General features: G+C 40.9%; 1 protein-coding gene across 1 annotated transcript in view; it reads right to left on the bottom strand.

Moving 5' to 3' along the window:
• Positions 1 to 26889, bottom strand: part of LOC118814606 (astrotactin-2-like) — a 697894-nt gene that overhangs the window by 53274 nt on the left and 617731 nt on the right. Inside the window, exons 19-20 of the mRNA XM_036580304.1 lie at positions 23121 to 23254; positions 21011 to 21159 (exon numbers count right to left, since the gene is read on the bottom strand). Coding sequence (XP_036436197.1) covers positions 21011 to 21159; positions 23121 to 23254 — 283 coding nt within the window. The remainder of the gene's footprint in view (positions 1 to 21010; positions 21160 to 23120; positions 23255 to 26889) is intronic.

The following is a 26889-nucleotide window of genomic DNA, read 5'->3' as shown; positions in this document are numbered from 1 at the left end:
TGGTGCAAACTGCTCACCTACATCATACACTTGCCTCAACATTGTTCAGTAATCTCAAATAGATTTGCTTATGTGGTTTCTGACATTGTATAACAGGCAACTGTCCATAAGAGTGGACAAATGTATGTCATATAACTAATAAAATAGTTGTGTATCCATCTTGAAGCCCTCAATTTGCCCATATGTTTGTCCATTTTTAGCCATGTAGCTCCAATTCAAAAGTACACAAGCAAACTTCAACTTGCACCACCAAAACTTTTTGACTGATGACTATATTTTGGGTAAGAGGAACAAAAAATCATGTAAATTTGATGTCTCTCCCTTTAAGCTTGAGTCAATCTTAATATTATAATTCCAATATTCATGGCTTCTTTTCTGAACTGTATTACTGCTTTCTGTGTCGGTCTCCTGTGCTTCGTTTCCTTGCCTGAATAATCACTTTCACTCTTAGTTCCCCTCGCTCTCCCCCTACCACTGGCCATGTGCTGTGAGCTGCCTGTGCCCCGGCTCACCCCGGCCCGGCCCAGCTACAGACTGGCAAGGTCCTGCTTTACCTCACCTCACCCCTCTCAGCTAACACCTTCCTTCTGCCAGTACTAACCCAGAGAGAGAGAGTACCCCAAACAGAGAGGCCTGCCTGTCTGCTTTCATTCATATAGGCTGGTGAAGAGAAGAGAAGAGAAGAGAAGAGAAGAGAAGAGAAGAAAAGAGAAGAGAAGAGAAACCTGGAAAAGATAAGCTATAAGAAGAGAAGAGAAGAGAAGAGAAGAGAAGAGAAACCTGGAAAAGATAAGCTATAAGAAGAGAAGAGAAGAGAAGGGAAGAGAAGAGAAGAGAAGAGAAGAGAAGAGAGTTCCACCAGAAGGAGTGATGCACACTAACTTCTCCTGCACCTCTGCAATGAGGATGGAGAGAGGAATGAATCGTGTTTTTGTAAGCTTGACAAAAATGGATCTGGAGTCGGTGTTGCGTCAGTCAGTGGTGGATGTGAGCAGTGCAAGGCAAGCAGACTGGAGGGCTCCTACATTTGCTGCTAAAAAAAAAAAAGGAAAAAAAAAAACACAGGCTCTGAATTTCACTCCATCACCAGAAACCATGTGTCATATTGTTCTGTATCATTATTACTGAATCAGTAGAGTACCAAAAATATGCAGTGACCCTTTTTATGACCTTCAGTCATTTCCAGCAAAGTCTAAGGATTATCAGTCAAAATTTGAGGACAGAAGACCAAGGCTCAGCTAAATGACACAATTCTGAAAATTTAACACATATTTAATGTATATTTAATGTAATATATTTGCTTGTAGTATTTAAACACTGAATGTATTGTATTAATACTCTTATTTCACTTTTAAATGTTGTTTGGAACCAAAGAGTTTAACCCTTTACTGGGCCAGGGCCCATCAGAGGACCCAACATTTTATCACACACTTCTATAACCTAAGAATAGTTCTAACTAGTTTGCACTGACGTTCCTGTAGTTACTGAATAATAAACCTTGGTATATAATAAGCCTGGGATTTTAAAGGGTCAATTCTTGTTTACAGATTTTTTTCTCTGTAGGAAGATGCAGCCAAGCGAGCTCATCCACTGGTTAGGACTTCAGGAACTGAACTGAAGACCTTATACTTTAGATTAACTACCAACATAATTAGGAACTCACAGGAATCAACCAATCACATTTTCCTTTTCAATGTGTGGGACTAATTAGGCCTTCCAGAAGCCCTACATACGATAACTGACTGCAAATGTTAGCTGTAGCCTAAACAGGTTTAAGTCAGTTGTTAGAAGCCGAAAACAATTCCATGCCAGGGCTCTTTATTAAGTCACTGTAAAACTGTTACAAGATAAAATATGCAGTAATGTCTGCTGCAAGCTTCAAATAAACGATGAAATGTATTTTACAAGTTTCAAATGTCCCTGTTCAATCTAGAAGGGGCAAAAAATGTTCATATGAATCATCGTTAGCTTACACAAACATAGTACCAGAACGGGTCGCTAGCAGAAATTTGCATGATCATAGAGGTGCTTTTTTCCTTTATTTTGACCAAATTTAGACATTTATGGCCTGAACTGAAGGCTTAGCACAAACAGGTGTTTCACCCCTACAATTACATGACTATGAAGGGGGGGCAGTCATGGGCTGGAGGTTAGGGAACCAGCCCTGTGACCGGAAGGTTGCCGGTTCGATCCCCTGAGCCAACAGCCCATGAGTGAAGTGCCCTTGAGCAAGGTACCTAACCCCCAACTGCTCTGAGGATAGGGCTGCCCACCGCCCTTGGCAAGTGTGCTTGCTGCCCCCTAGTGTGTGTCCACTAGTGAGTTGTGGTGTTTCACTGCATGGATGGGTAAAATGGGAAGGTGAAATTTCCCTGTTGTGGGACTAATAAGGGTTACTTAATCTTAATGAACAAGACATTGATCATAAGGCTATTTCAATAATAAAAGAAAACACTATCTTGGCGAAGAAGACCAGAAATTATGCCCATTTGAACAGATAGAAATGAAAAGACAGCTGTAAATGCTTGTCAGTTTAGAGCAAACCCTGCACATTAATGCTTAAATAGCTTATTTGTTAAGAGAACCGACTAACCGATGCAGCCGACCTAGCTACTGTATTCATCTTACATGACGTGCTCAACTAGTTCCCGATCAATGCTTATCTTCATCTTTCCTAGAGTGTCATATCTACACAAGTTGCCATTTCCTGCTATCTTCAGGGATGCAGGAAAGCACATGAAATCAGAGAAGAAATCACTTCTTTTCCTTGGAGAGCTCTTGAAAGAACTAGACAGCGTCTATGCCATGGACTCCACTAGGGATTCCCACTGCCATGCTGAACGGCTTGCCTATGTGTTTTGATGTCAGTCCAAAGGGGAGGTTTCAACTGTCAAGTGTTTCCACATTTGCTTAGAAACCAAAGCTAGCATCAGACCAACTGAACGTATCATGACCTCAACTCAAGGCTCCATATGAATATCATTGTAATTGGACTAAACATGCTTAATTAAACAAGTTAGACAGTTTCCTTGGGAGTGTCATACCACCCTTCAGGGTAGCAAAACACAAACAAACATTTGGTCCCAATAAGTGCAACATCTGCTAGAAACATCGCTCTTGCCCTCTCAAGACACCCATGTTTTGAAAGCCATAGAATCAGCTTAACCCTTCGTAGCCTCAGAAGTGCGATTAGTTGATGGGAAGAATGGGAACCATCCTAATGTCTCGGGGGGGCACTCAGTCCTGGTCTTACAGAGGCATGCCTGAGCTTTTCAATGGGGTTCTGCAGGGTTGCCTGCTACCTGTCAGCCTGGCCTGTCAATATGAATGAGAACCACGTGCAGCTGGAGGAGATTAGCAGAGAAATTCTATTACCGGGGAGGCGTATTGCGTGATCTGGAGTTAACGCAGCGATTAAAACCTCATGGCAAATGGGAGGTGACCTCTCAACAGCATAAGCAGAGAAGGAACAAATCATAGGCCGTATTTCGGGAGAAGAGTGAGAGACAAACTCAAGACTCTTATTCTCTTAACCTCACTTCTCCTCTGCGCTTTGGAACATAGACATCTGGCCAACAGGGAAAACGGCTTGACTCCTATACATCTTACTTACTGTCAGTGCCGCAAGGAAGAGGGAAAAATCTGTACACAAGCAGAAGTGCTGTTACTTCAGCGTGTATTTACCTGAGGGAATACACCTCTTATGAAATTCAGAATGGGTAAAGAATAAAACTGAAATCCAAAGGGCTGCAGTTATGACTTTATTACATTTTAACTGCCAAGTGTTACTAGTTATTTTCTTTGTCCACATGTATCCAGATATTTTTGCAAACATACTTTTTTTTCCTGTACTTTTTCAAAAGAAAACTTTCAACATGCCAGCCCAGTAAGGGGAAATAATACCTCATAAAATATGTCAAATGCCACAATAAAAGCATTGTGAGCATGCATATGGCACAAAACATAGATGCAAAGCTGAAGCAGAGACTGTCTCACAAAGTAAAAGCAATTGTGTTGCAAACACAATAGGCTCATTTAAGTTAACGCAGGCCAGTAGACTCCCGTGATTCGATATCTCACAGACTCAAATCTGATTTCTGCTAGAAAATAAAAGCAGTACAGTTTGATGCCATGAGGTTGTTCATGTCACTATGTCGCTATGTCACTGTCTCTGAAACATCCACACAGTCCTAATCAGGCAGAGAGGTTGAGTTTAAGTCACACAATAGATTCAGAAGCCTCTGCACTACAGTGTAAGGAAAGAGTAAAGCTAAATTAAATTATATACTTACAGCATTTGGCAGACGCTCTTATCCAGAGTGACTTACAATTTGATCGTTTTACACAGGTAGGCAAAATTAGTGTTGGGAGTCTTGCCCAAGGACTCTTATTGGTATAGTGTAGGTTGTTTGCCCAGGTGGGGGACTGAACCCCAGTCTACAGTGTAGAGGGCAGAGGTGTTACCCACTACACTACACCAACTATACCAACTACCAACATACAAACAAGTAACCAACCCTCCGAATCCCAGAGCAGACAGAAACAGCCATCAGCTTTATTTCAGACAGAGCTCTGCATGCTCATAAATGAAAGCAACAAAAAAACAGCATTTTACCCGTCCCGCAAAAACACTGAATACAAGTTTTCAAGCAAATCAGTTTTCAATGACCAAAAAATGGATGGAAGGCCAAAATGCAGAGAAAAAACTACATTTTCAAAGATATCCAGATATGTTGGGACCTAACAACTAGGAGTTCACAAACCATAAAACAAATTTCATACCTAACTTTAAGATAAGGTAGGTCTTAGACAAGTATGACATCATCAGAGCAGAGGGAAAAAATGCACAAGAGATTGTATAGTTATAGGACTGAGCTGTGGATGCCCAGTGGAATGGAGCTGAAATCTCTAAGCAGATTATTAGCTTAAAAACAGCAAAATAAAAAGTTAAAAACTGAAAGCTGCATTGGAATGAAACTGAAAGACCCATTTAAAACAGGTTAATAAACCTGGGATGTAATAATGCATTGTGAGATTGTTTTAGTGTCTTAGATATGTTGTGCAATAACATGATTATAGTCGTGATTTTTCGTCATTTAAATTTTGTTCAAAATATAGTGAGAATGCAGAATCATGAACCCAGTATCATGAATTGGATCAACAGTACTGTTACACTCCAAAAATTATGATCCCATTAAGTAATTATCCCATCTTGGATTATTAATAAGACAGAATATGTTACATGCTATAATGGTGGCACTTTATCGATCTGCAATCTTTAATTGGGAAGTCATGATGTCAAAGATATTCAAATCAGAACTAATAACTGCAAGATCTGGTGAGTCATCACGGTGTTTACCCATTCACCAAAGCAAGCTCTCAGACATAAAGTCTGTTTTTTAGACACAAGACTGCGTAGAGCTGATGTGCACTTCTCTAAATGTTTGCCATAAGGCAATCGGATCTACTCCCCTGCCAGACGAATGTCTGGGTCGATGACTGAGTCACTTCGGGTTCATATGATTCCTTCATTTATTTCTGTTACTACTGAGTGCCCAAAACAAAACATAAGCTGAAAAAGCACAGAAAAGTTATGCTAAACCACAGCACGATACAGCTTTCTTTCACTTTATTGTAATTGACTTTGGCAAGTTTAGCACTGCTCTCCATCTCTTAAATTCTCTAAGACTTTTGTCAGCAACATTTTTTAGTTCAGAAAACTCCAGCTACATTCATTAGATGCCACAATAAAAATAAACAGACGTCAATTTTTCATTCCAACATTTTAAATGAGAATTTGCTCTTAACTCACCAGCTTGGTTAGATATAATTAAATAAACAGCAGTAAAGCAATTCAGACCCATCTTAAGGAATTTTTATATAGCTGAACCTCTGCTTCTGTCAGATGCAGGGCATACAGAAGAAATTCACATAAAGCATTTCGGCACTGGCCAATATCTGACCAGAATGTTGAAATCAGATGGGTAGTTGCACACATTTATTAAATGTCAGGCTACTTTTGTAAATTAATGGGAAAAGTTCCCATTGAACTGACTGCTATATCACTTTGTGTGTCTATGAACTGATCAGCCATAACATTTAGCACTGCAATGACACTGCCGTGATGGTGGCATGTTAGTGTGTGCTGTGCTGGTACGAGTGGATCAGACACAGCATTGTTGCTGGAGTTTTCCACAGTGTTTCCACTTACTGTCCTCTCCAATTAGACATAACTACCTTGTTAGTTCACTTTGTAGTTGTTAATCATCCTCTAGGCCTTCATCAGTGGTCACAGCCCACAAGATGCTGTTGGCTGTTGGCTTCAGCAGTGACACTGAAGTGTTTAAAAGCTCTAGCAGCACTGCTGCGTCTGATCCACTCAGACCAGCACAACACACACTAACACACCACCACCACGTCAGTGTTACTGCAGTGCAGAGAATGATCCACCACCGAAATAATACCTGCTCTGTGGTGGTCTAGTGGGGGTCCTGACTGTTGAAGAACAGGGTAAAAGGGGGCTAACGAAGTATGCAGAGAAACAGATGGACTACAGTCTGTAACTGTAGAACTACAAAGTGCACCTATATGGTAAGTGGAGCTGATAAAATGGACAGTGAGTGTAGAAACAAGGAGATGGCTTTAATGTTTTAGGTCATCGGCATATATAAGCCACTGGATGCTCATGGGGGCTTGGACCCGGGTTTTTCTGTAAAGCTGCTTTGTGACAACACCTGTTGTAAAAAGCACTATATAAATAAATTTGCTTGCTATATATATATATATATATATATATATATATATATATATATATATATATATATATATATATATATATATATATACATGTGTGTGTTTAAAATCCTACCATAAACATGATCTATAAATGCTGCTCAAAATTTCACTTAATTTAATGGCCATTTAAAAGAGGGATAACCAGGGAGAAGAAACCAGTATGACCAAAAACAAGCTGGCCATGATGAATGTGTTCGTGAGAAGCACTCCCTTGAAAAATGTGTTGTACCTTTCAAAACGAAGCTTAAGTTTATGTGCTTTTCATGCACTTATATTACACATGACTTAATCATTTTGTCATGGTGATTTGTTTTGGACCAGCCTTAGCATAATGTATCTGCAAAATGATTCAGTAACTGACTGCAAGTATGCAGAAGAGTCGGCATGGAGCGTTTACCGATCCAGAACTGTGAGAATCACCAAATCCTTCAACAAACTGTGGTGCAGGGTCAGACATCGGTATGAATTCGGCCATGCAAGTTACATAGAGCTCTTTGTGTTTGTATTTAGAAGAAATATGACAATTTGAGGTAGAAGAGTGATGGAGAAGAAGTGGTATTCTAATGTGATGTGAACTGAATCACATAGGATTAAGAGATTATAATAAGATTATATAATAAGATCTCATAAGATTATGAGAGAGCCCGGGCTTCTGATGGGGGCTTTGGATAAGTTTGTCAAAGGCGCTGCGGCTAGGCACAAACACAAGCCTATCTGCCACCGTCATTGCTTCTTTAGGTTGTGGAACTCCATGAACTCCCTGCCCCCCACCTTTGCTGAACGGTGGCGGTCTGATAAAAGCACTGGCTTGGGACTTCCAGTTTCAGCTTTTATTGGCCTTCAGGGTCTATTCCCACTTTTGCCTGGGAAAAGAGCTGTGTTTACAGTAAAGCATCTGGACTTGACATTACAGTCTCTCCTCCACCGGCAGAGCTAACCCTGCCTTTTGCTACTCAAGCTACAGGAGCAGAAGGTTCCCCCCTGTTTGATTCATCTGGAGTAAGGCTTCAGGCTTGGACACAGGAGAGACCTCCAGGTCCTGCCTGAGGCGGAGAGTCACAGGCAAGGATAGAAGTCCAGAGAAATCAACTGAAGCAGCATAGCAGAGCAGTGAAGGCCAGTTGTGAGCCCTGGGGCCTGGAGGGGACATCTGTTTATGCAATCCAATCAATATTGATCAGCTTCACAGGGGCCTCATGGGGGCCGGCAGATGGAGGAAGTTGTTGAATATGAGCTCAGTGGTTGAACTCGGATGTATAAGAGCCTGGAAAACCCGTAAGAATTCAGTCTTCGGAACTTTCAACTTGTGCAGCGTTAAATTCCTACAGAGAGATTGATTTCACTAGCAGTACGCAGGATGGAATACGAAGGTTTTTCCTTTCTTCACATCACACCTGGACAACTTGGGATTCCAAGTACAGAGTGAGCTGTTTCTATCTACATTTGTCTTGGCCAGATGGAGAAAGATGCTTTGGCCTCAGTGAACTTCCTACATGAGATCCATCACGCGACCTGTTTGTGATATAAATGGCGCCGCAAAGCGTTTCATCTCCGTACGGATTTGCGTCTTGGGACTCCTAAATAACCCATAGACTCCAGCACACAGAAGCCTACTGAATTCTCCTACAGAGTGCACCCATCTGTTTTTGTGCGTAGCGACACGATAAATTAACATGTACTCAGTTCTTGCGTTACAGCGTGCAACAATATCAAATTTTCGAGCAGTTGATGGAGCCTCCAGTGTCGGTGGACACTTGTACCTCTGCAGGAGGCTTTATTTTTTGAAGGAACTGGGTACGTCACACATCGTGTCTTGTCCATGTCTTTACCCCAGGCACCATGTTGAAGCAGACGTGAATCCATTGCCAAGCAGGGTTTAGCGTTTTATGGGCTTCCTAAGCTGCCAGCCACATCCCTTGTTAAACTGTCAGCACTCTCTCAACCATACACACACCTGTGCTGTTTCCTCTCTCTCTTCTACACCACCAATTCTCACACTTTTGACAAGAACAGAGACCAAACACTGCTGAATGTATGCTGATGCAATAAGTGTATGGCTGGAGAAAAGTCTTATTCCGTAACGCTTTATTTCGATGGTCCACTGGATTTCTCAATACAAACAATAGTTTTTACAATACATTTAACAGACATTCAACCTTAACCTCAACTCAAAATCTAAACCTAAACTTAAGACTCACTCTAACCTTAACTGCAACCTAAACCTAACTGTAGCCTCTTCCTGCAGGTCTTATAGTGGCCAGTCCATCTGCGACTCGGACTTGACTTGGATATTTTTAGTTAATATAATCAAATAACATGTTTCCTTGTAAATTTATCAGATTAACTAAGACCATGTTGGCTCCCTGTGTGTGCTATGTTGTGACTATGATGAGCTGCTAGCGAGCAATGAGTTGTAAAAGGGGAGGAGTGAGAATCCCCTGCTGTGGAAACATTTTATTCCATGTCCATGCCGAGGTAAAACAGACAGCACAACTACAGCTTTCTTGATGAAAAAGTCATATCGCTGTTGTTGGAAGAAAACCGCGTATCTCTAAAATGCTAAAAAGGAGAAAACTTTTAATGTAAGTCAGTGGAACCAGACTTTTTTCCAAGTCATTGTGGGCTGTTTCTATTGGTCCATTCTTCATGACATTTACACACAATGTAAAGGGAATCAGGCATTTTCAGATTATGTCAAAAACGGAAAAATAAATAGAAATAAGCAATTCAATACAATAAAACACTTTTATAAACGTTCATTTGCTTGGTCAGTGTACTCCGCACTGTGTGGTCAATGTAGATTTCATTGGGCTTGTGTTGTCAAGCATGGTGCGTGAGGGTCTGAAAGGCTTCAGGTTAGGACGATCTTGAGCTCATGCGTGGGAGTCAAAGCGTCTGGTTCTGGACCGGTCAGTATGTCGGCTGGGCTGAGGCTGACTCATTATTAGGCACTGGTGTTGGGATGTGAGGTCACTCTACTCCGCTTCACTCCTCTGGGGACATGAAGGTCAGTCCAGGCAAAACCATGAAGTAACAAACAACTCTCATTGCTTATTTCTCTGGCTCTCCTTCTCACTCACCTTGTGTTCTGTTATACTCCCTGTCTTTCTGCTTCTTTTTCTCACTTTCTCATCCCTCACTTCAGCGTCTCTTATTCCTTCCTGCTTCGTCCTATTTCTCTCTCCACTTTCTCTGCATTTCTGTCTCAGCATGTCTGTTTGCCTGAGTAAATACCTATGTGAGAGAAGAAGAAGTAGAAGAAGAAGAAGAGGAAGAGAAGGACAAGACCACAGCCAACCTGCTGGTCACAGCCTTGCATTTCAAAAGGCCATTTGCTAATCTGACATCATTGCGTCTATTCAATTTATTAGCAGGGACACAGGCCCTATTATGCCCCCAAACCCAGAGCTGGTAGAGCTGGAAGAGTGCTTGATGCTAAAATGTAGTTTAAAGCCATTCCACAGATGGATGAGTGAAAATGAGGGCACAGAAATGAAGCTGGTCAGAAAACTACTTCATTCCTCCACCTGCAAAAACAGAATCTACACACTAAACAAGCATACTCGTGCGATTTATGCTAATCAGCTGGACCATCACAGTGTTAAATTATTGCTCATTTCATTTTGGCCTAATTTGCATCTATGCATCTTGGCTCAGAGCAAATGTCGTCATTCTTAATGAAAGAACAGTCTCTTCATCATCCTTTCAGTTAGACGGAAAAAAAGATACGTGGCACACATACAATTACAGAGTTAGGGGTCGAACTCTGCTGTCAAGCAAATTTGACCCAAATTAGAAACAGCAAATAATTTCAAATGCATACATAAAACGTAATGTAGATCTAAAATTATCTGTCCGTCTTTGCCCTTTACAAAGCCTTGTACTTTGGACCACTTTCATATGCCATACTAGTTAATTGGCCAGTGGTCTCCTGTCATAATGTTATGGCAGAGGACATGTACAGCTAAAATACCAAACCCAGTGACCTCATCTGATGCTGAATTGAAGTGGACTGGGCATTACATCACTGCCTGTGTGGCATTTGGCTCTAAGAGCAGTTAACACAATGGGTGCCGTGGCAATAACACAAACAGATACTTTGATATTATTTCAACGTCTGCAATGATTTTGTCTGTGTGTCTGTGCTCATTAACATGTTTATACATCACGATCGCTGTCCAGTTAGATGCTTATGTAAACCTATTTGTAAGTTAACAGTGGCTCATTATTCTCAGACATCCTTCCACTTTTAATAAGAACCATATTTAACAACTGAAGTAAATTTAAAATGGGAAAAAACAGAACTGAACAATATATAGATAAACCTGGGGGTGGGAGGGGGGTGCGAAAGCACCAGCAGTTTATATTCTGGCAAAAACAATGCCAGACGTTGTTTCATGTCTGAATTATTCAAGTTATTTATTGTAAACGCGTGACTCATACATTTGTGCTTACATCTATCGGACACTGCTGGAATTAAGTAGAGATTACAGATCATAATCATCAGTAGCAGCTCTTAAGCCGCAGATTCTCAACTTGGTGTGCGGACTAAGCACCGAGATGGTGGCTTCGTCTGATGCAACTGACCAAGGGAGGCAGTGCCTCAGGCAGTGCAAAGGGAAACAGACTACAGGAAAATGAGATGTTTGTTACATATTTCCCACTAATTTATGCTCCACCTACAATAAAATAGATTCATTTTTGTGTGAAACCAACCCTTGACTGAATTCAGCTAAGAAAGTCATGCTAAAAGTGCTAACCTTAACATGTTTTGCAATGTTTGTATATTTCAACATCTGCTTGTTTGTGGCTCAAGGTTATGACAAAAATTCATACTTTTAGTAAAATTTCAGGGGTATACTGGATGAATCAGCAAATCACTCACTACTAGTCCAGAGTACATGGCTGACTTTCTATTTGCTGTCATGTCTCATAGCAATGTGCATTCTGACTAATTTTAATTTTAGCATTCTGGAGTTCATGAACCTGTAACAACCATGGTTAACCACAGGGAAGGACCATTTTCCAGAAAAAAAGTATGGAATAAAAGGCTGAGCTAATGAGCTAATATAGCTAAGTGTCAGATTGGATGCTATTGAGGACTCATCAGTTACACAAGGTGTATTCTCCTGAGTGGATGATGTGCCAATATGTATGTTTCTGGATCTAATCAATACTTGAATAGTGGTTTCAATATTGAATATTGGCACCTCGAATGGTTAACCGAGTACTCGAGGACCCGTGCAAATCCCTAGTGTCATTTGTATGTGCACAAGTAAGGGGAATGAATAAGGAATTGATAAACTTACCCTTAAAATAAATGTGCATGTGTATATTAGAGAGAGAGAGAATGAGTGTGTGTGTGTGTGTGTGTGTGTGTATGTGTGTGATACCCCGGTCTTGGCGCCCTGCCTGCTCTCCAATCTGCTGATGGCTCTGCTCGTGACGCCAGCAGAAGCAGTAGCCATTTTTAGCGATGAGGTCATCCTTAATTAAGCAAACAAAGGCGGGCAGCTGAGCCACTCCAATTCGTTATCTGCACTCATCCTCAAGGACGGCCTTTTATCTCCTTCTAATTGAATCTCGCTCCAGAGTCGGCCTTATCGGCAAGCATCGGCACTCCAGGATCGCACTCCACTCCAAAGCAGTACTGGGATTGTTACATAAACAAAAGGAGCGCACCCCTGAGGAGGAGGGGGTGGGTGGGGGGGCGACCCCTAATGGGAGGTGGGACGGCGGGGCTGGAGGGATGGCGGGGGGATCGGTGGACAGCGACGGATCCCCGATAAGCCAGAAGATGAAGATGAAACGGAGACGAAAATAAAAAGATCAAATGCCTCTCGCCGCTCTCGCTGTCACACAGCAGAACTGTGCGATGACATCATCGGCATGTGGGGGCCAGAACGAGCACACACTCTCTTTCTCTCTCTCTGAGTCTTACTCTCTTCTCTCTCTCTCTCTCCGAGTCTTACTCTCTTCTCTCTCTCTCTCTCCGAGTCTTACTCTCTTCTCTCTCTCTCTGTCTCTCTCCCTCTCTCTATCTCTGTCTCTCTCCCTCACTCTGGATCTTTCTCTCTCCCAGTCTCTTTTTCTGACTACCTCTCCCTTTCAGTCTTTATCTCTCTCTCCCTCCCTCTCTCTGAGCCTTCCTCTGCCTCTCTTTTCTTTCACTCTCTCTTTAACTCTCTCTCTTTAGATGTCTCTCTTTCTCAGTCTCTTTTCCCATCTCTCTCCCTTTCATAGTCTTTAACTATCTTTCGCTCTTATCCTATCTGAGTCTAACTCTCTCTCCCTCTCTTTTTTATTTGCTTTGTTTCTTTTTCTCTCTCTTTCACATTCTCTCTCATTCCAGTCCTTCTCTGTCTCTCCTTTCAGTCTTTTTTTCTATCTCTCCTTTCCAGCTTTTATCTCTCTCTCTATGAGCCTTAATATCTCACACTCTCTCGCTTTTTTAGGTCTCTGCTTTCTGTATTCCCGCTGCCTCTCTCTCTCTCTGTTTCTCTTTTTACTCTATCCCTCTTTCCCTTACTCTCTCCCTCTCCCTGCTTCTCCTCTCCTTATTTAACCCTGCCTTCCATCATGTGTCATGTGGAGAAACAGCAGGCTGGGTATGACACCCTTTTTCATCCTTAATTAGCGAATGTAGGAGAGAAGCACTCCGGTCTCCAGACAGTCCGTCTGACCTATAGAGGGGATAATAGCCCGTCTGACTTCAGACATTTACACATAAACCAGCCAACCGCGCAGACCTTATAAATTCCCACTGCAACTCAAAGCAGCATCAGGAACGTGAAGCTACTTATATTGTATAGGGTGTTACATCAAGTGCCTTTATGCATAATGCATTCTTCATAAACGTTGTGTTCAGTTGTCAGCTGCTGCGTAGGTAAGCGGCATACAAGTTTTATGTGCTCGACCCTGATTCAAATGGTTGAATCTTTAGGGAAATGCATGATTCAGTATCTGTGAGATGGCCGGAGAACACGGATTACGAGTGGACATTACAGAACAGCATCTGTACCTCATCGAGGGGACTTTGGCCAGTTTAAAGTGCTTAAAACCCTTAATGTTTATTAGGAGCCAATTTATACATTTTCCCTCTTCTTTAGTTTCAATATAAGTTTATGACTCTATATGACAAACTGAGAAAAATGGAAAATATTAGCCTCATAGCCCCAGAACAACACTAACAAAGTAAACATCAGACACAAAACATGTCTTGACTGGTTGATTATATTTTAGGCAAAAGGGAAACTGGGTAAATTTGACTTTTTGCATGTTAAAATATGGCTCTGTACATGACAACATAATCGGAATAATTCACAGTAGTCGCTTAATTAGTCTTAACATTACTAAATGAATAATAAGTCTAATAATAATGTTTAAGTCTTTAAACATTAAATGCTCAAGAGGTTAAACTGTACGCCTGCTATCGGCTGCGTCTTCCCTGAAGCTGCTCTGTTTACCCATCTGAAAGTGCAGATGCTAAGCTAGGCTTTAAACATTAAACAGGTCAAGGCTCACAGCTAGTGATATCCAAGCAGAAAAAGCAAGCCTGCGCTCTCCAGCATTACAGCAGCTCAGGCCAGCCAGCCATGCCTCTGCATGCGGATGCCATCTAGAGGTTTTTTTAGCAGGTGACGGGGATACAGATAAAGAAACAAATCTTGAGTGTCCATTAGCTGTGCAAGGGGCAAGACAGCAAGTGGAAAGAAATGGCCGCTGCAAATGAAAGAAAAAGGACTGTTATGCATCTGATATGCAGGTGATACATCTAATACTTCTCCCTATGAGATTGCTGTAAAAATATAATATTATTCACTCCATTTCTAGACATTTAGGTACTTTATTATATAAAAAAGATGTCTTATCACTTTACAGCACAAACAGATCATTCTTCCTTATTTAACAAGTAAGCAGGTAATAGAGTTGTATGTGAAAGTTTGAATACCCCTAGTCCAATTGCATGTTTTGTTGATTTTTTAAGTAAAAATAAGTGAACACATCCTCCACAGAGAACACACTTCTGCACTTTAATGCATAATTACTTTTTATTTACTGAATAAAAAATTATGGCATAACTTTTGCATAGGCTACATTTGATTTTTTTTTTACTTTTTCCAATATGTTGAACTCAGCAAATAAACAGTACCTGTGCATTAAATGTGTTCTCTGTATAGGGTGTGTTAACTTACTTTCACTTAGAAATTCAACAAAACGTCTTTTGACCTGGGGCGCCCAAACTTTTGCAATAGTCTGTAGTGTTAATCGTATTATATTCTTACAGCAATCTCAAAACTGAGAAATACTCCATGCACTGCCTACATTTCTGTTGCTTTCACTTGTCTAATGTTTAATTCTACTTACTGATTTTTTTTTAACAATGCTTTAATCAGCTTTATCTAGTGTGGTCCATCAGAAGACCACATGGTTTCTTCTAGGCTGAAAAATAGATCTGATTGGTTGAAACAGAACCCTGCAGTTCATTTGAGGTCACAAAGCTAAAAAAGCTGCAGCTTAAAAACAAAAAAAAAAAACTCTTACTGGACGAATGTAAATATTAAGTATAGGTTGTAAATACATTATGAGAAGCAGTTTATGACTAACCTTTGGTTTAGGTGACAGGCATCATTGCTGGGAATCAATCTTTATGCACAAAATTGTTCACCAAACAGCACATTGTAAAGTTGTTTATAGACGGATGAACTAGAACATTCTCCGTGCCCAGCATTGGTCAGAACAAAGCTAAACATTTTATTTACTTTAATTAGTAAATGCAAAACATATTTGTGGGCGCTGACTCAATTGCCTTAGGTGAGCACTGTGGTTGGTTGTGAAATTTCCGAAATATCACGATGCGTGTGGGGTAAGAGAGAGAAAGGGAGAGACAAGGCAGACGGACAGAGAGAGACAAAGAGAGAGAGAGAGAGAGAGAGAGAGACAGAGACAGAGAAAGGAGAGGGAGGGGCTTGAGGTTTGCCAGCATAAGAGATTATGTTCTCTTTTAAAATCTGCAAGATTCTTTGGCCAAACACAAAGATCAGACTTCAAGCATAATTTCTGGGCCGCTGTTTCCAGCCTCGTGACCTCCGCTGGCCATGTCGCTCACAAGTGTATTGCAGATCAGGAGTGCAAGCCAACGGGCCGAAACTTGAGCGCGGTGTTTACTTTGCAATTATCCATTCAGCTCTTTGAGAAGCTCAACAAGTCTCTCTTTTCTCTGAAGTATAAACGGTAGCTTTCAATTCAATTTTTCTCACAAACAAGATGCAGGATTTTCCTGGAGGCTCAGAAGAACTGTTTTAGAGCTTGATCCATATTCATGTAACTTTAATCAAGTCTACTACGAGGACAAACTGGACATACTGCATTCAAAGTGAGTGACCAAAAAGTAGTGAGGAATCAAATTCACAAACAGGAGAGCAATACAAAATGATTAACATGAACAACTTCTTTTAACTTCTGCTGTTCAATTCTTTCTTCTTACTAATCACTCGATTTCTCAAAGTTGTTCCTGCATTTATGTAATATGTAAAGAATGTAATCTAACAAAGCTGGAAGTATGTACATTTTTATTCAGGTTATGTCACAAACTACCTTTTTCAACAAGAAAACTCTACCTAATAAGCGACATAAGCAGTTGCTTAGGACCCCACAGCGGCCAGGGGGCGCCAAACAACTTCTGAATTATTACTGAACCATTATGTTGTCTAACATGCTGGTGTGAACGGAAAAAAGAGAGAGAAACGGAGAGAAAGCTTTATGGTGAAGGTGTGTTTTACTCTATTTTGTGGAGTTAATGTTATGCCATTTGTTTTGGCTTGTAGTTGGACAACAAGGCGCAGTAAATCTGGAGGGCCTATCTACTGAAGTAGGCTCAGCTTAGACAGGTTTTCTTACGAAGTGTCACCTTCACAAAACCTAACAAACACAAATGCGGTTAACTGGTTTTACAACAGCATTTAACAACTTTCTCTGATAAGCCGGATTTAGATACTCAGGCTGTGATTAAGTCTTGTGTACCAGAGTTGCACTGATATAAGCTTAAAGTTAGCTGGGAAAGAAGGAGATCCTACATCGTGAGACAGAACATTGAAAACACTGAGAGAGTAACTTAAATTGAAACTAATCAGAACCACAAACAAGCATCTACTCACCAACAATACACAAATTAGCCAGTTATAAATGTATTTAACCCTCTGGAGTCTAAGGCCATTTTTTAGATTTTTGCATATTATTATTTTTTTTATTTTCATATATTTCATATCACAATGCTTCGTTATCTTCATCGTTACTTTCCAAAATCGCTGCAGCAACTTCAGCGGCTGTAAACTTTTTGCATGCCATTCCACGTGTCTCCAGTGTCGACTGAATGAAGAATGAAGGGTTTCCGACGTGATGGGTCAGCGCTTAGTGATTCCCGTGTGTCCCTTGGTCAGTTTCAAAAGTGGATGGACACACAAATCCACACAGTGAGAGGCAGATGATGTGTACTTCAACTCTTCTTCACAGACTCATAACTCTGGATGTGAGTCACGTATAATCTCTCGATAAGATGGAATGGAAAGAGCGACTCAATAGATTCAGGAGATGTTTGAACCACATTTCTGTGCTGTATTATTGCAAATATAGAGAAACATATATAGAAACACGAACATCGAAACATCAAATCTAACCCACAGGTGTGTTTGTCAACACCAGAGGGACAGCCTGAGATAGTCATTGTCATCAATTAGCCTCTAATTTTTAAAGTACGTCAGCGAGCAAGATGGGCCCCCCAAAAAAATCCTGCTTAGGGCCCCTGATCATATCAGTCATGAATTATCATCACTCCAAACAGCAAAACAGTAATAAGCTCTTACTAATCCAAACAGCACAATCCATGAGCTAAATGGAGTAAGGGGAACGTTTTGAAAATTGACCTTGTCAGTTTAAAGTTTGCATAATTGAAAGATAAAACGATTCTCATCACTGCAAATACAGAAAGTTGACAGTTCTTCTTCATCAGTTGATAAACCAATAAGATCGGACGCGCTCCTCATACACCAAACAAAACAAATTTGCTGTCTTGTACGAATCCAAACCCATAAAGCTGACAATGAGCAGATCAGAGCAGTGTGTGTGTAGATAGAATCAGGTCCAAGAAAAACAATGAGACACAGATTGGAGAACTTTTCAGCCTAGACTGACCTGGATCACTACCTGTGCGGAGAGGAGCATGACTGATGACATGCCAAAGAAACTCCTGGCTTTTAAATGGCAGGATTTATGAACTGGTGACTAGGATACAGTCCAACCACATCAAAGACACGCCACAGGTTCTCTGCCACCCTGACCTGCACTGAGAAATTTGTGAGAGAGATGGGAATAGTCCGATTCAAGTTTCTTTCCCCAGCTGTACTCAGTGTCATCCTTCCATTCCTTTTCCATCTTCCTGGATTAGAGAAGGCATGGTTTGTAGCATGATTACGCAACGAGGATTGACCTACCCTTTATTTGAGAAAGTACCCCTTAACAATAAAAGCAATGCTAGAGAAGAGGCACTTTTGGGTTCCTAAAGATCGTTTCAAAAGTTGGTCTGTAAATAATAAAGACAATTTCAGAGTTTAAACCTTGTTAGGTTCTTTTGGGTACCCTAGTTTCAAGAGTTTAGCAATGACATAATGGCAAATTTGATGAAGTCCAGATCAACACTTTGTTTGGATGCGGTTCTGCAAAAGTGCTAGCTGTAACTAAATCATGCTTTGAGGTGCCAGATCTTAAAACTATGTCCATTTTCCAGCCTGATCATGCCGGAGTGCGAAATCTGTAGACTTTAGCACTGCCGGTTTGCTCACACCTGCTACAAACACAGCAGATAAACTATGGGGGATATAAAATAGACTACATTTTGAAGTGCACTCCAGTCCAGTCTGGCAGCCACAGCAAAGCTGATGTGAGAGTCAGCCTTTTGAGTGCTCTGCTTTTGATTGTCTGTTGCTTTGAAGGCGTCCAAGTCCCTGCAGTACTTAAGAGCCACAAGATGACCTGGGTTCAACTCCTGCTCTTCATTTATTTATTTATTTATTTATTTATTTATTTATTTTCTCTTTGACACGTTGGATTTTGACACTGCCTGTGACACATATATGTTATATATGTATATACTTCACTGCATATGAAATCATCAGGTAGGGAGTCCAACTATTTCCATTGTAGAAGACAGAAAGGGAAATTCAGGCCATGTTGTCAAAACGGCTTCTTTTATCATCATATAATCTGTTGTTGTTGACGTTGCTGACTTTCTGCCAATCAAGGGTTGGATATTGCTAGCCAGGCAGTGTGTCTCCCACTGCAATGGCTCCTTCTGAGAGTATTCCTCATTTTGAAAAGTGGTCCATTCCTTCCATAAATCCCTGCACTCACCAGCTCCAGCTTCATATCATCACAGTTGATCCCCACGCCGAGAGAACAATAGATGTATTTATTCTCATATCTCTCATAAAATGAAGTTATCCATCCTCATATTTTACAATAAGGGACTGATGGAACCAGAAAAAAATTTTCCAAATCAGAATCTGTGACAGGACCTGTCAAGATCATCCGTCACCTGATTATGGGCATCATCCGGCCATCATGGCTCCAAACTTTTCAGAGATGCTTTGTCATTGCTGTCGTTGCTTGAGGACAGCAAACACAGTAATATTAAAGAATGCATACAGATTTATGGCCACACTTTATTTTGACAATCCGGCATAGTTTATCTACTAAGAAGAAACTCTGTCTTTTATTAACAGATTTAGGACGCTTAGAAGAGTTTTAGAGGTTTAGTTTTTGGGTTGTGGTTTGGTTTAGAGCAAAATTAGGGTCAGTTAATATCAAGATGAGTATCTACAGTGACCATCAAAATAAAGTGTTACCAAATTTACAACTAACATATTGGCAGGCCAATTTCCTTTTGTTTGGAGAAAGTTGAGAGGACCCTTAAATTCTCATCTATCGGCTGAACTGGATGTAATTGAAAGGGGCTCCTGAGTAAAGAGAATGCGTGAGTCACTCGCCATCTGCCCCTTCCTGACTGACACACCCCTGCCAGGAGGTGTCTTCATGCCCTGGCTACATTCATCAGCCCTCCTCCGGCGTAGACGAATTGTTCTGGACAATTATTTCAGATGACTAAACCTGGCCCAGTCCACCTTTTCCCTTCCATAACCCTCTTTACTAAATGACTATCGCCCACACTCGTGCTTATAGCAATAGGTCAATGAAATGTTCCTTCATCTTCATCAAGTGCAGTTGATCAGATAAGACTTAGCTCTGCACTGGAGCTACATGGCTAATAAAACTAATAAGTATATCGAGGCTGCATGCTTAGAGCATCTCAAACCGTGTAGTTATTAAGTAATTGCTAATAGACTTACTTATGTGGTTGCTGACACTATATGACATACTGTTATCTATACAATGAACAGAAATACAAAAAGTTCAGGCTTCAAATCTGCTAGGATTGTTTTAGCTATGTAGCGCAGTTTTGGCCACTTTTATAGCAAACCTAAAGAACCAAACTTTAGCCACCAAACATGTCTTGGCTAACTGACTACAGCTGGGGTAAGGGGCAATTTATCTAAACTACTACTTAGGGGTTTATGGGGAAATTAGGTTAAATTAGATTAGATTAGACTATGCCAGTTTGGTCAAAAAGGTGATGGTAAGACCACCACCGGCTTCAGAAATCCCCCCTGCATGCCTGAATTGCTCTGTTTGTTCAGATGACTAAATCTGGCCGAGTCCACCTTTTTTCCTTCCCTAACGTCCTTTATTAAATGCCGATAGCCCAGAGTCTGACTCACGATCTATGACTTAAGGGTGGAGGGTGGCGAGAATGGCGTGGGGTCAGGGCCAATTAAGAACCCTGTAAATCTCTCCCCTTTCTCCCTTCCTTTCCCTCCACCCCTCCGGCTCCTGTAACCTTTTCTCTGAAATGACAGGGCCTAAGTGGGCTTGACGGAATCAACAGAGCCATCAATCACTGGACAAGTGTTTCCGACCAGCCTGGAGGGGCATATGAAAGAAGACGTCATATAGAACAGCAATTTCCCAGAATTGGGAAATTGGATTTCTAAATTTGTCACAGTCATAAGATTAGTACATCCACATCTAAACTATCACGACCTTCTTTCCCCTCGCCTCTCTGTTGGTCAGCTATAATGAAAGTTATTAGTTCCAGTAAGCCTACCTGTGTAGATTTCTGCCTCTGACGGGTCCTCAATACGCTTGTGCTGAATGATGTAATCTGCCACCTTGTAGCCAATCAGAGGCTCCACATCCACCCACTCCAAACCCACCACTGTGCTAGATGGCTCAAAGTGAGGAGCCAACCTCATCCTGCAAAGAGAAAAGCCCAGAGCCCTCATACATGCAACATATGCATCAAAAAGGGCAAGAAGAAAGCAGGAGGTAATGCTTAACAGTTACTAACAGCAGAGCTACGATCAGTATCTTTTTATGAAGACTGCAATCAGGACAAGAAATATGCATTGCTACGCTGCCCATCAACAATTTGGAGACATCTTGCCTTTTAAAATTTTCAGATTAATGTTTGATTTTCACTGTTGCTCCTGAATAGCCAACTGAAGCTAATCCTTTCTGCAACTCTCAGCTGCATGTTCATCATAGGCCTCATTTTCAGTGTAGAGCCAAATGGTTCCCATTATCTTAGCTAACACTACCAGGCTACAGATCAAAACACCACAGAACAGGTTTCTGTCAATCCAGCACCAGTCACTTCACTTTGCTCTCTCAGAGATGAGTTTTTGTTATCTGCACTTGTTTCAGCTGTTCTGAATCAAACCTGTACTGTGGTGTGTACCATGTTTGGATCTACAACATGGTAGCTATGCTAATGTTAGGTTAGCTAACAAGATACAGATCCAGATACCATGGAACAGGTTTCATTTTTGGTTTCTGGCTCTCCGACACCAGTCATTCGACTTTGCTTCCCCAGATTTGCGTCACTACCATTTAAACCAGTGTCAGTGTAGCTTCAGTTCGCATGACTCAAACTTGTTCTTTGGTGAGAAATCTAGTTAGTGCTAAACAGCTCCTCTCTCCTAGTTAGCAGCACAATTTAATATTTAGTAACTGCTGTTAAAACGATGGTTTGACATTAAACGATGAGTTAAAAAACTCGCATACTGCATTCATTTATTTGTCAGTAGGCAAGTTTAACTTAATTTGATTTTTTTATAATGTGGCTTGAAGTAGCACAAAAGCAACTTAAACGAAGAAACAATTAACAAGTAGCTACATCTTTAATTCATGAATCCGAACATTTTTTGTAGCCTTGAGCATGGGTAGCTAATAGTGCCAAGACAAACATGTTGAACGTTTAGAAAGTACCTCGAGCCGAATCATGTTCATTTGGTAATATCCTTGGAATGGCTACTCAACGTGCTCAGAACTGCTTGACCCTACAGTGGAAAAGAGGCCATATTGTCTTCTTTGGTATGAAGAGCAGGTGTTGCCTAAATAATAATTTGACAATTTTCCAAGCTATTGTTAAAAGCACAAACTGAAAATCTTTTGGCCCAAATGTGGTTTTAACATCTAAAAGGTTTGAGTGTTGACATCACAACAAAATGACAAAATATGTGGAATTTGGATTTTTTCTCAAGGTACCATTGTCACTAATATTGTCACCAATATTTATCAGTGTGATATTTTTTTTATCTGAATAAATGGTTATTTTTTAATATGTTACTTATTGGAAACTGACAAAAAAAATGCACATTTGTAGTAAAAACATTTTGACAAGCAACGCGTTCCAAATTGTTGATGTTTGATGGCCAGTGTATGTGCTATTAACTACAATGACATGAACAGAATAATGACAAATTCAACCATATGACAGTTCAAATGACAGTTATGTATCTTGGTAACTCTAAAAATAACTGAGTTACCAATCATTGCTGAGCATATTACTGAGCTGTCATATGGTTGAATTTGTCATTATTCTGTTCGTCACAGTTATTGCAAGTTAATGCATTCTGCTACATAAGCAACCAAGTAGCTACACAATTATGCAATTACATTTAAATAGCATACCAAAATGGCCATACTGCTAGGGGTTAATATCTGATAGAGAACAAAAACATTTTGTCCATCTTTGTTCTGAAGGTCACTCATCTCCAATTTTTATGACTCACAGTTACGTGGAGCTTCGGAGCGGAACGTTTCCGGACTTTCCTCAGGAAGGAACGAAACTGACAGACAGCAATTAAAAGTGTGGCTGTGGGACCCTGGGGGTGGGGGTGGGGGGGTGGTTGGAGGGTGGGGTGGTGACTTACACAGGCTGCCTCAGGGGGCTGCAGTTGGGCAGGCCGTCTTTGCCGAAAGCACTCAGGTCGCAGCGGCACCAGTTGTCGATGACATCGCCTTTGCCAGCGCACCAATATGAGCTCATGGCGGCGCTCTTGAAGGCCTGCAAAAAAAGGGGAAACGGAGCAGGTGAAAGAAATGTAATTATCTACAGCTCTTTGGCGGGAACGCGGTGAGTCATGCCTCCAGAGCGGCAGACTCTCTCTCTCACCTTCGCTCGAAAAGTGGTGTGGCTCTGCGAAGCTGGCCCGAGCGAGAGCATCTCTGGGCGCTTCGCACAGACACGGCCCTGTCTGCTTTTAATTGGAAACTGTGACAAGAAAGGTCAGACTGTGTGACTGTCAAGGCTATGACAGGATAAGCTTGGGAGAAGGAAAGAGAAGGAACATACACGATAGCGGGCAGGCAAAGCCACAAGAAAGATTGCTTTTAGGTGAACTGATTAATGCTTTTAGACAACAAATCCAGCATTAAACCAGTGGTTTCCAACTTTGGTCCTGGGGTACTCTTGTCCTCTTGGCAATTTTCTGCTTGATCCAACAAATCAGCTAATTGACAAGCTGTTCCTGAGTTTAACGGGGTGTATTACAGCAGGAAAACTGCAAAAATGTATAGGACAGGGGGGACAAAGACTGCGAACCACCATATAATAATTACAGCTAGATGTTTCTGATTCATGTTTTTAACCAAGAATTCAAAAATCATGAACCTTAAACCTAGACCTAGGCAAGGTCCCATCTGCCCCTTCTCGACTGTTATATCCCTACCAAGAGGTGTCTTCATGCGCTGGCTGCATTCATCAGCCCTCCTCTGGCGTAGATGAATTGTTCTGGATGATTTGTTCAGATGACTAAACCTGGCCCAGTCCACCTTTTCTCTTTGCGAACCTCCTTTATTAAATGCCTGTCACCCAGACTCTGACTCACAAGCCGTGAATTAAAGTAGTAGTGGTTATCAACCCTGGTCCTTGACAGGTTTACGCATTTTTTTTGTGTTCTACCACACCTGATTCAACTCATTAATTAATTAACAAGCTTCTCATGCTTCTACTTGGTCAGGTGTGTTTACATGTGCAGAACACAGGATCAACAGGGGACCTGTGCTTTACTGTTTTGTCCTGTTCTAGCAGAGCCATTTCAACTCAGGAATGACTTTTTCAGCTCTATGTGGTCCACACTTCAATTCTTCTCTCAGAACTATGCAACTTGCATATAAGCTTCACAGCAATTGTTGAATAATTTAGTCGAGGACTAACAAGATTAATACGTGAGTAATACACCTATGATTCAAAGGGTTTATTAGCTGATTAGGTGAATCAGGTACACAGTGCTCCAGGAGCAGGAATGGAAACCGCCAACAAAATCCCTTAAACCCCAGGCTTTTTATTCAGTAACTACTATTCACTCCCTATATGAAATAATGTACACATTATATGGTGAGGAAAGTGAAGGAGTGTGAAGTGCGGACCCGCACGCAGGCCTTGAGATTTAATTTGCATTGTAGACAAACTTACAAACTCGGAATTCTTTACAACAGCGGTACCAGCGATGTCTACACACATTTTATTTGCTAACCAAAACCACCAGTGAACCTACATGAGTGTCCTTAGTTTTCACACATAATGTCAGTGATGGTAAAATAGTGGTTAATCTGAAAAATAAGTTTTCTCTGGGGATGACTAAAGCCATGCATGTACAACTGTATGCAAAGGTTTGGGCACCCCTGGTTAAATGACACATTTTGTTGATGAAAGTAAGTGAACACATCCTCTACAGAGAACACACTTCTGCACACTTTAATGTAGAATTACTGTTTATTTGCTGAATTTAACATGTTGGAAATAAAATCATGAAACAAAATGTGCAAAAGTTTGCTTTCTAATATGTTAAACTCATTACATAACTAGAAATTGTGTATTATAGTTTGCAGAAATGCCACATTTGAGTTTTAAGTGTTAAATTTTTTTATCAGAAAATCAACAAAACATGTTACGTGACCATGATCAAACTTCTGCATATCAATGTACACCCTATCATGAATTCATAAAAAAAATGCATTTCAGGCTGAAAACTTGTCTCAAAACTATGAAAAAACAATGTATCAGGCAGCGTAATTGTAACCATTTCATGTAATAACTTTCTTTCTACTCCTCTCTTGTTCTAACTTGGATAGTTTCTATAAAACACAACATTTCACATTTGCTCTTCATCTTAAACACTGAATTATGCAGAAATTTTGAAAAAAAATCAGTACTATTCCCCTTTAAGGGGTTCAGCGCTTCTTGACACTAAAACCTCTCTCAATCTGTCAGCTTCAGTCTGGTCAAAATGGAGATGGTAAAACTGACAATGGTTACAGGAAGACCCCCCTTTCATTGATAGCATCACTGGGGTTCCCTTAGCCATGCCACAACTCTTGTTTACATCCAGGCAAATGCGTGTGTGAATGGCCTTGCTGAATGAGCGGTTATTAGAGGGGAGAAGGCCGGGGTTCTGCCATCCATCCATCGCAGTATAACGACTTGCATGAGAGACGTCTGGCAGAAGGCTAGAGTGAAGGAGCAGGAGGGAGAGAAAGAGAGTGAAAGAGAAGAGAGACGGGGTATAACTTGGAGGTAAATAGAGCAAGAAGGTGAAAGAATGCGATACAGAGAAAGTGAGTGAGTGAATAATGAAGTGTGACAATAAAAAAAAAATAAAAAACAAACAAAAACAAAACCAGAATGGCTTAATTGAGACCACGCCATGTGGCGCAACACAAACGAAACCATAATAGAACAAAAAAGGGCCTCCATGCCTCTGTGAATGAGAAACAGACAATCAGAAAACACAACAGGAAGTGCCGGAGCAGCGTGTGCATGCCCATTCATAGACAAACAGAGGAGGAGGAAAAGTGACTCCGTAATGGTCATAACCGCAGTCTTGCCTTTGCATTTACCACCATCAGTTTCTTAGAAAAAAACCCACTCCAAGACATGCTTGACTGCTCAACTGCACATGTGAAAAATAGACAAACTGATTATTGCCCTGTTTACGTTTGGCAAGTAATGCAAGCCAGTTTGGACTAAGTAAACAGGCAGCGTAATTGCATGTGTGTGCGTGCATGTGTGCGTGCGTGTTTGTGAGGAGGTTCTGCTGCGAGGGAAAAGAGGGAATATACTCCTCCTTGGAAGGAAATATGTTGATCTTTCACTAGCCTTTTTAGGGTGACACAAAAAAACAAGACTTTGTCTGCCTTTAGTTTGTTCTCCCCTGTTAATAACATGATTTCTCAATGCTGTTGTGTTTTTTCGTAAGTACCACTTTTTTTAGACCAAGTATATGTTTTTAGTGCTTGCCCAAGGTGTGAAATACAGGTGGTCCTGGTGGGTCCAGGACCTTCTAATTAACCTTTCGGTCAAAATCCAAATTCTAGGGGGGCTCCCAGAATATAAACTTTTTATGACGTTATGCTGTCCGTCAGGGAAAAACAGACTCTCAAATAAAAATTCAGGGAAAGGTCATTGTTTAGCTGATTCACCCACAAATAGCGAGCCCCTGTTTTTGGTATTCTTACATAACTAGAGCTGCAGCACCAGTCTGGCTCAGGGTGGCGCTGTAGCAAATTGAAAAGCTGAAAAACTTTATAACATGCCACAACATTGTAAAAATCATAAAAAGAAAACTTGCTCTCTTTCTCAAAAGATTGGTGGAAAGAGTGAGTCATTACTCATTTCTCAAAACAAAGACAAAAGAGATG

This window comes from Colossoma macropomum, unplaced genomic scaffold, assembly GCF_904425465.1.
Source record: "Colossoma macropomum unplaced genomic scaffold, Colossoma_macropomum, whole genome shotgun sequence".
NCBI lineage: Eukaryota > Metazoa > Chordata > Actinopteri > Characiformes > Serrasalmidae > Colossoma > Colossoma macropomum.
The sequence above is the reverse complement of the archived record's forward strand: the minus strand, read 5'-3'. Positions and strand labels throughout refer to the sequence as shown.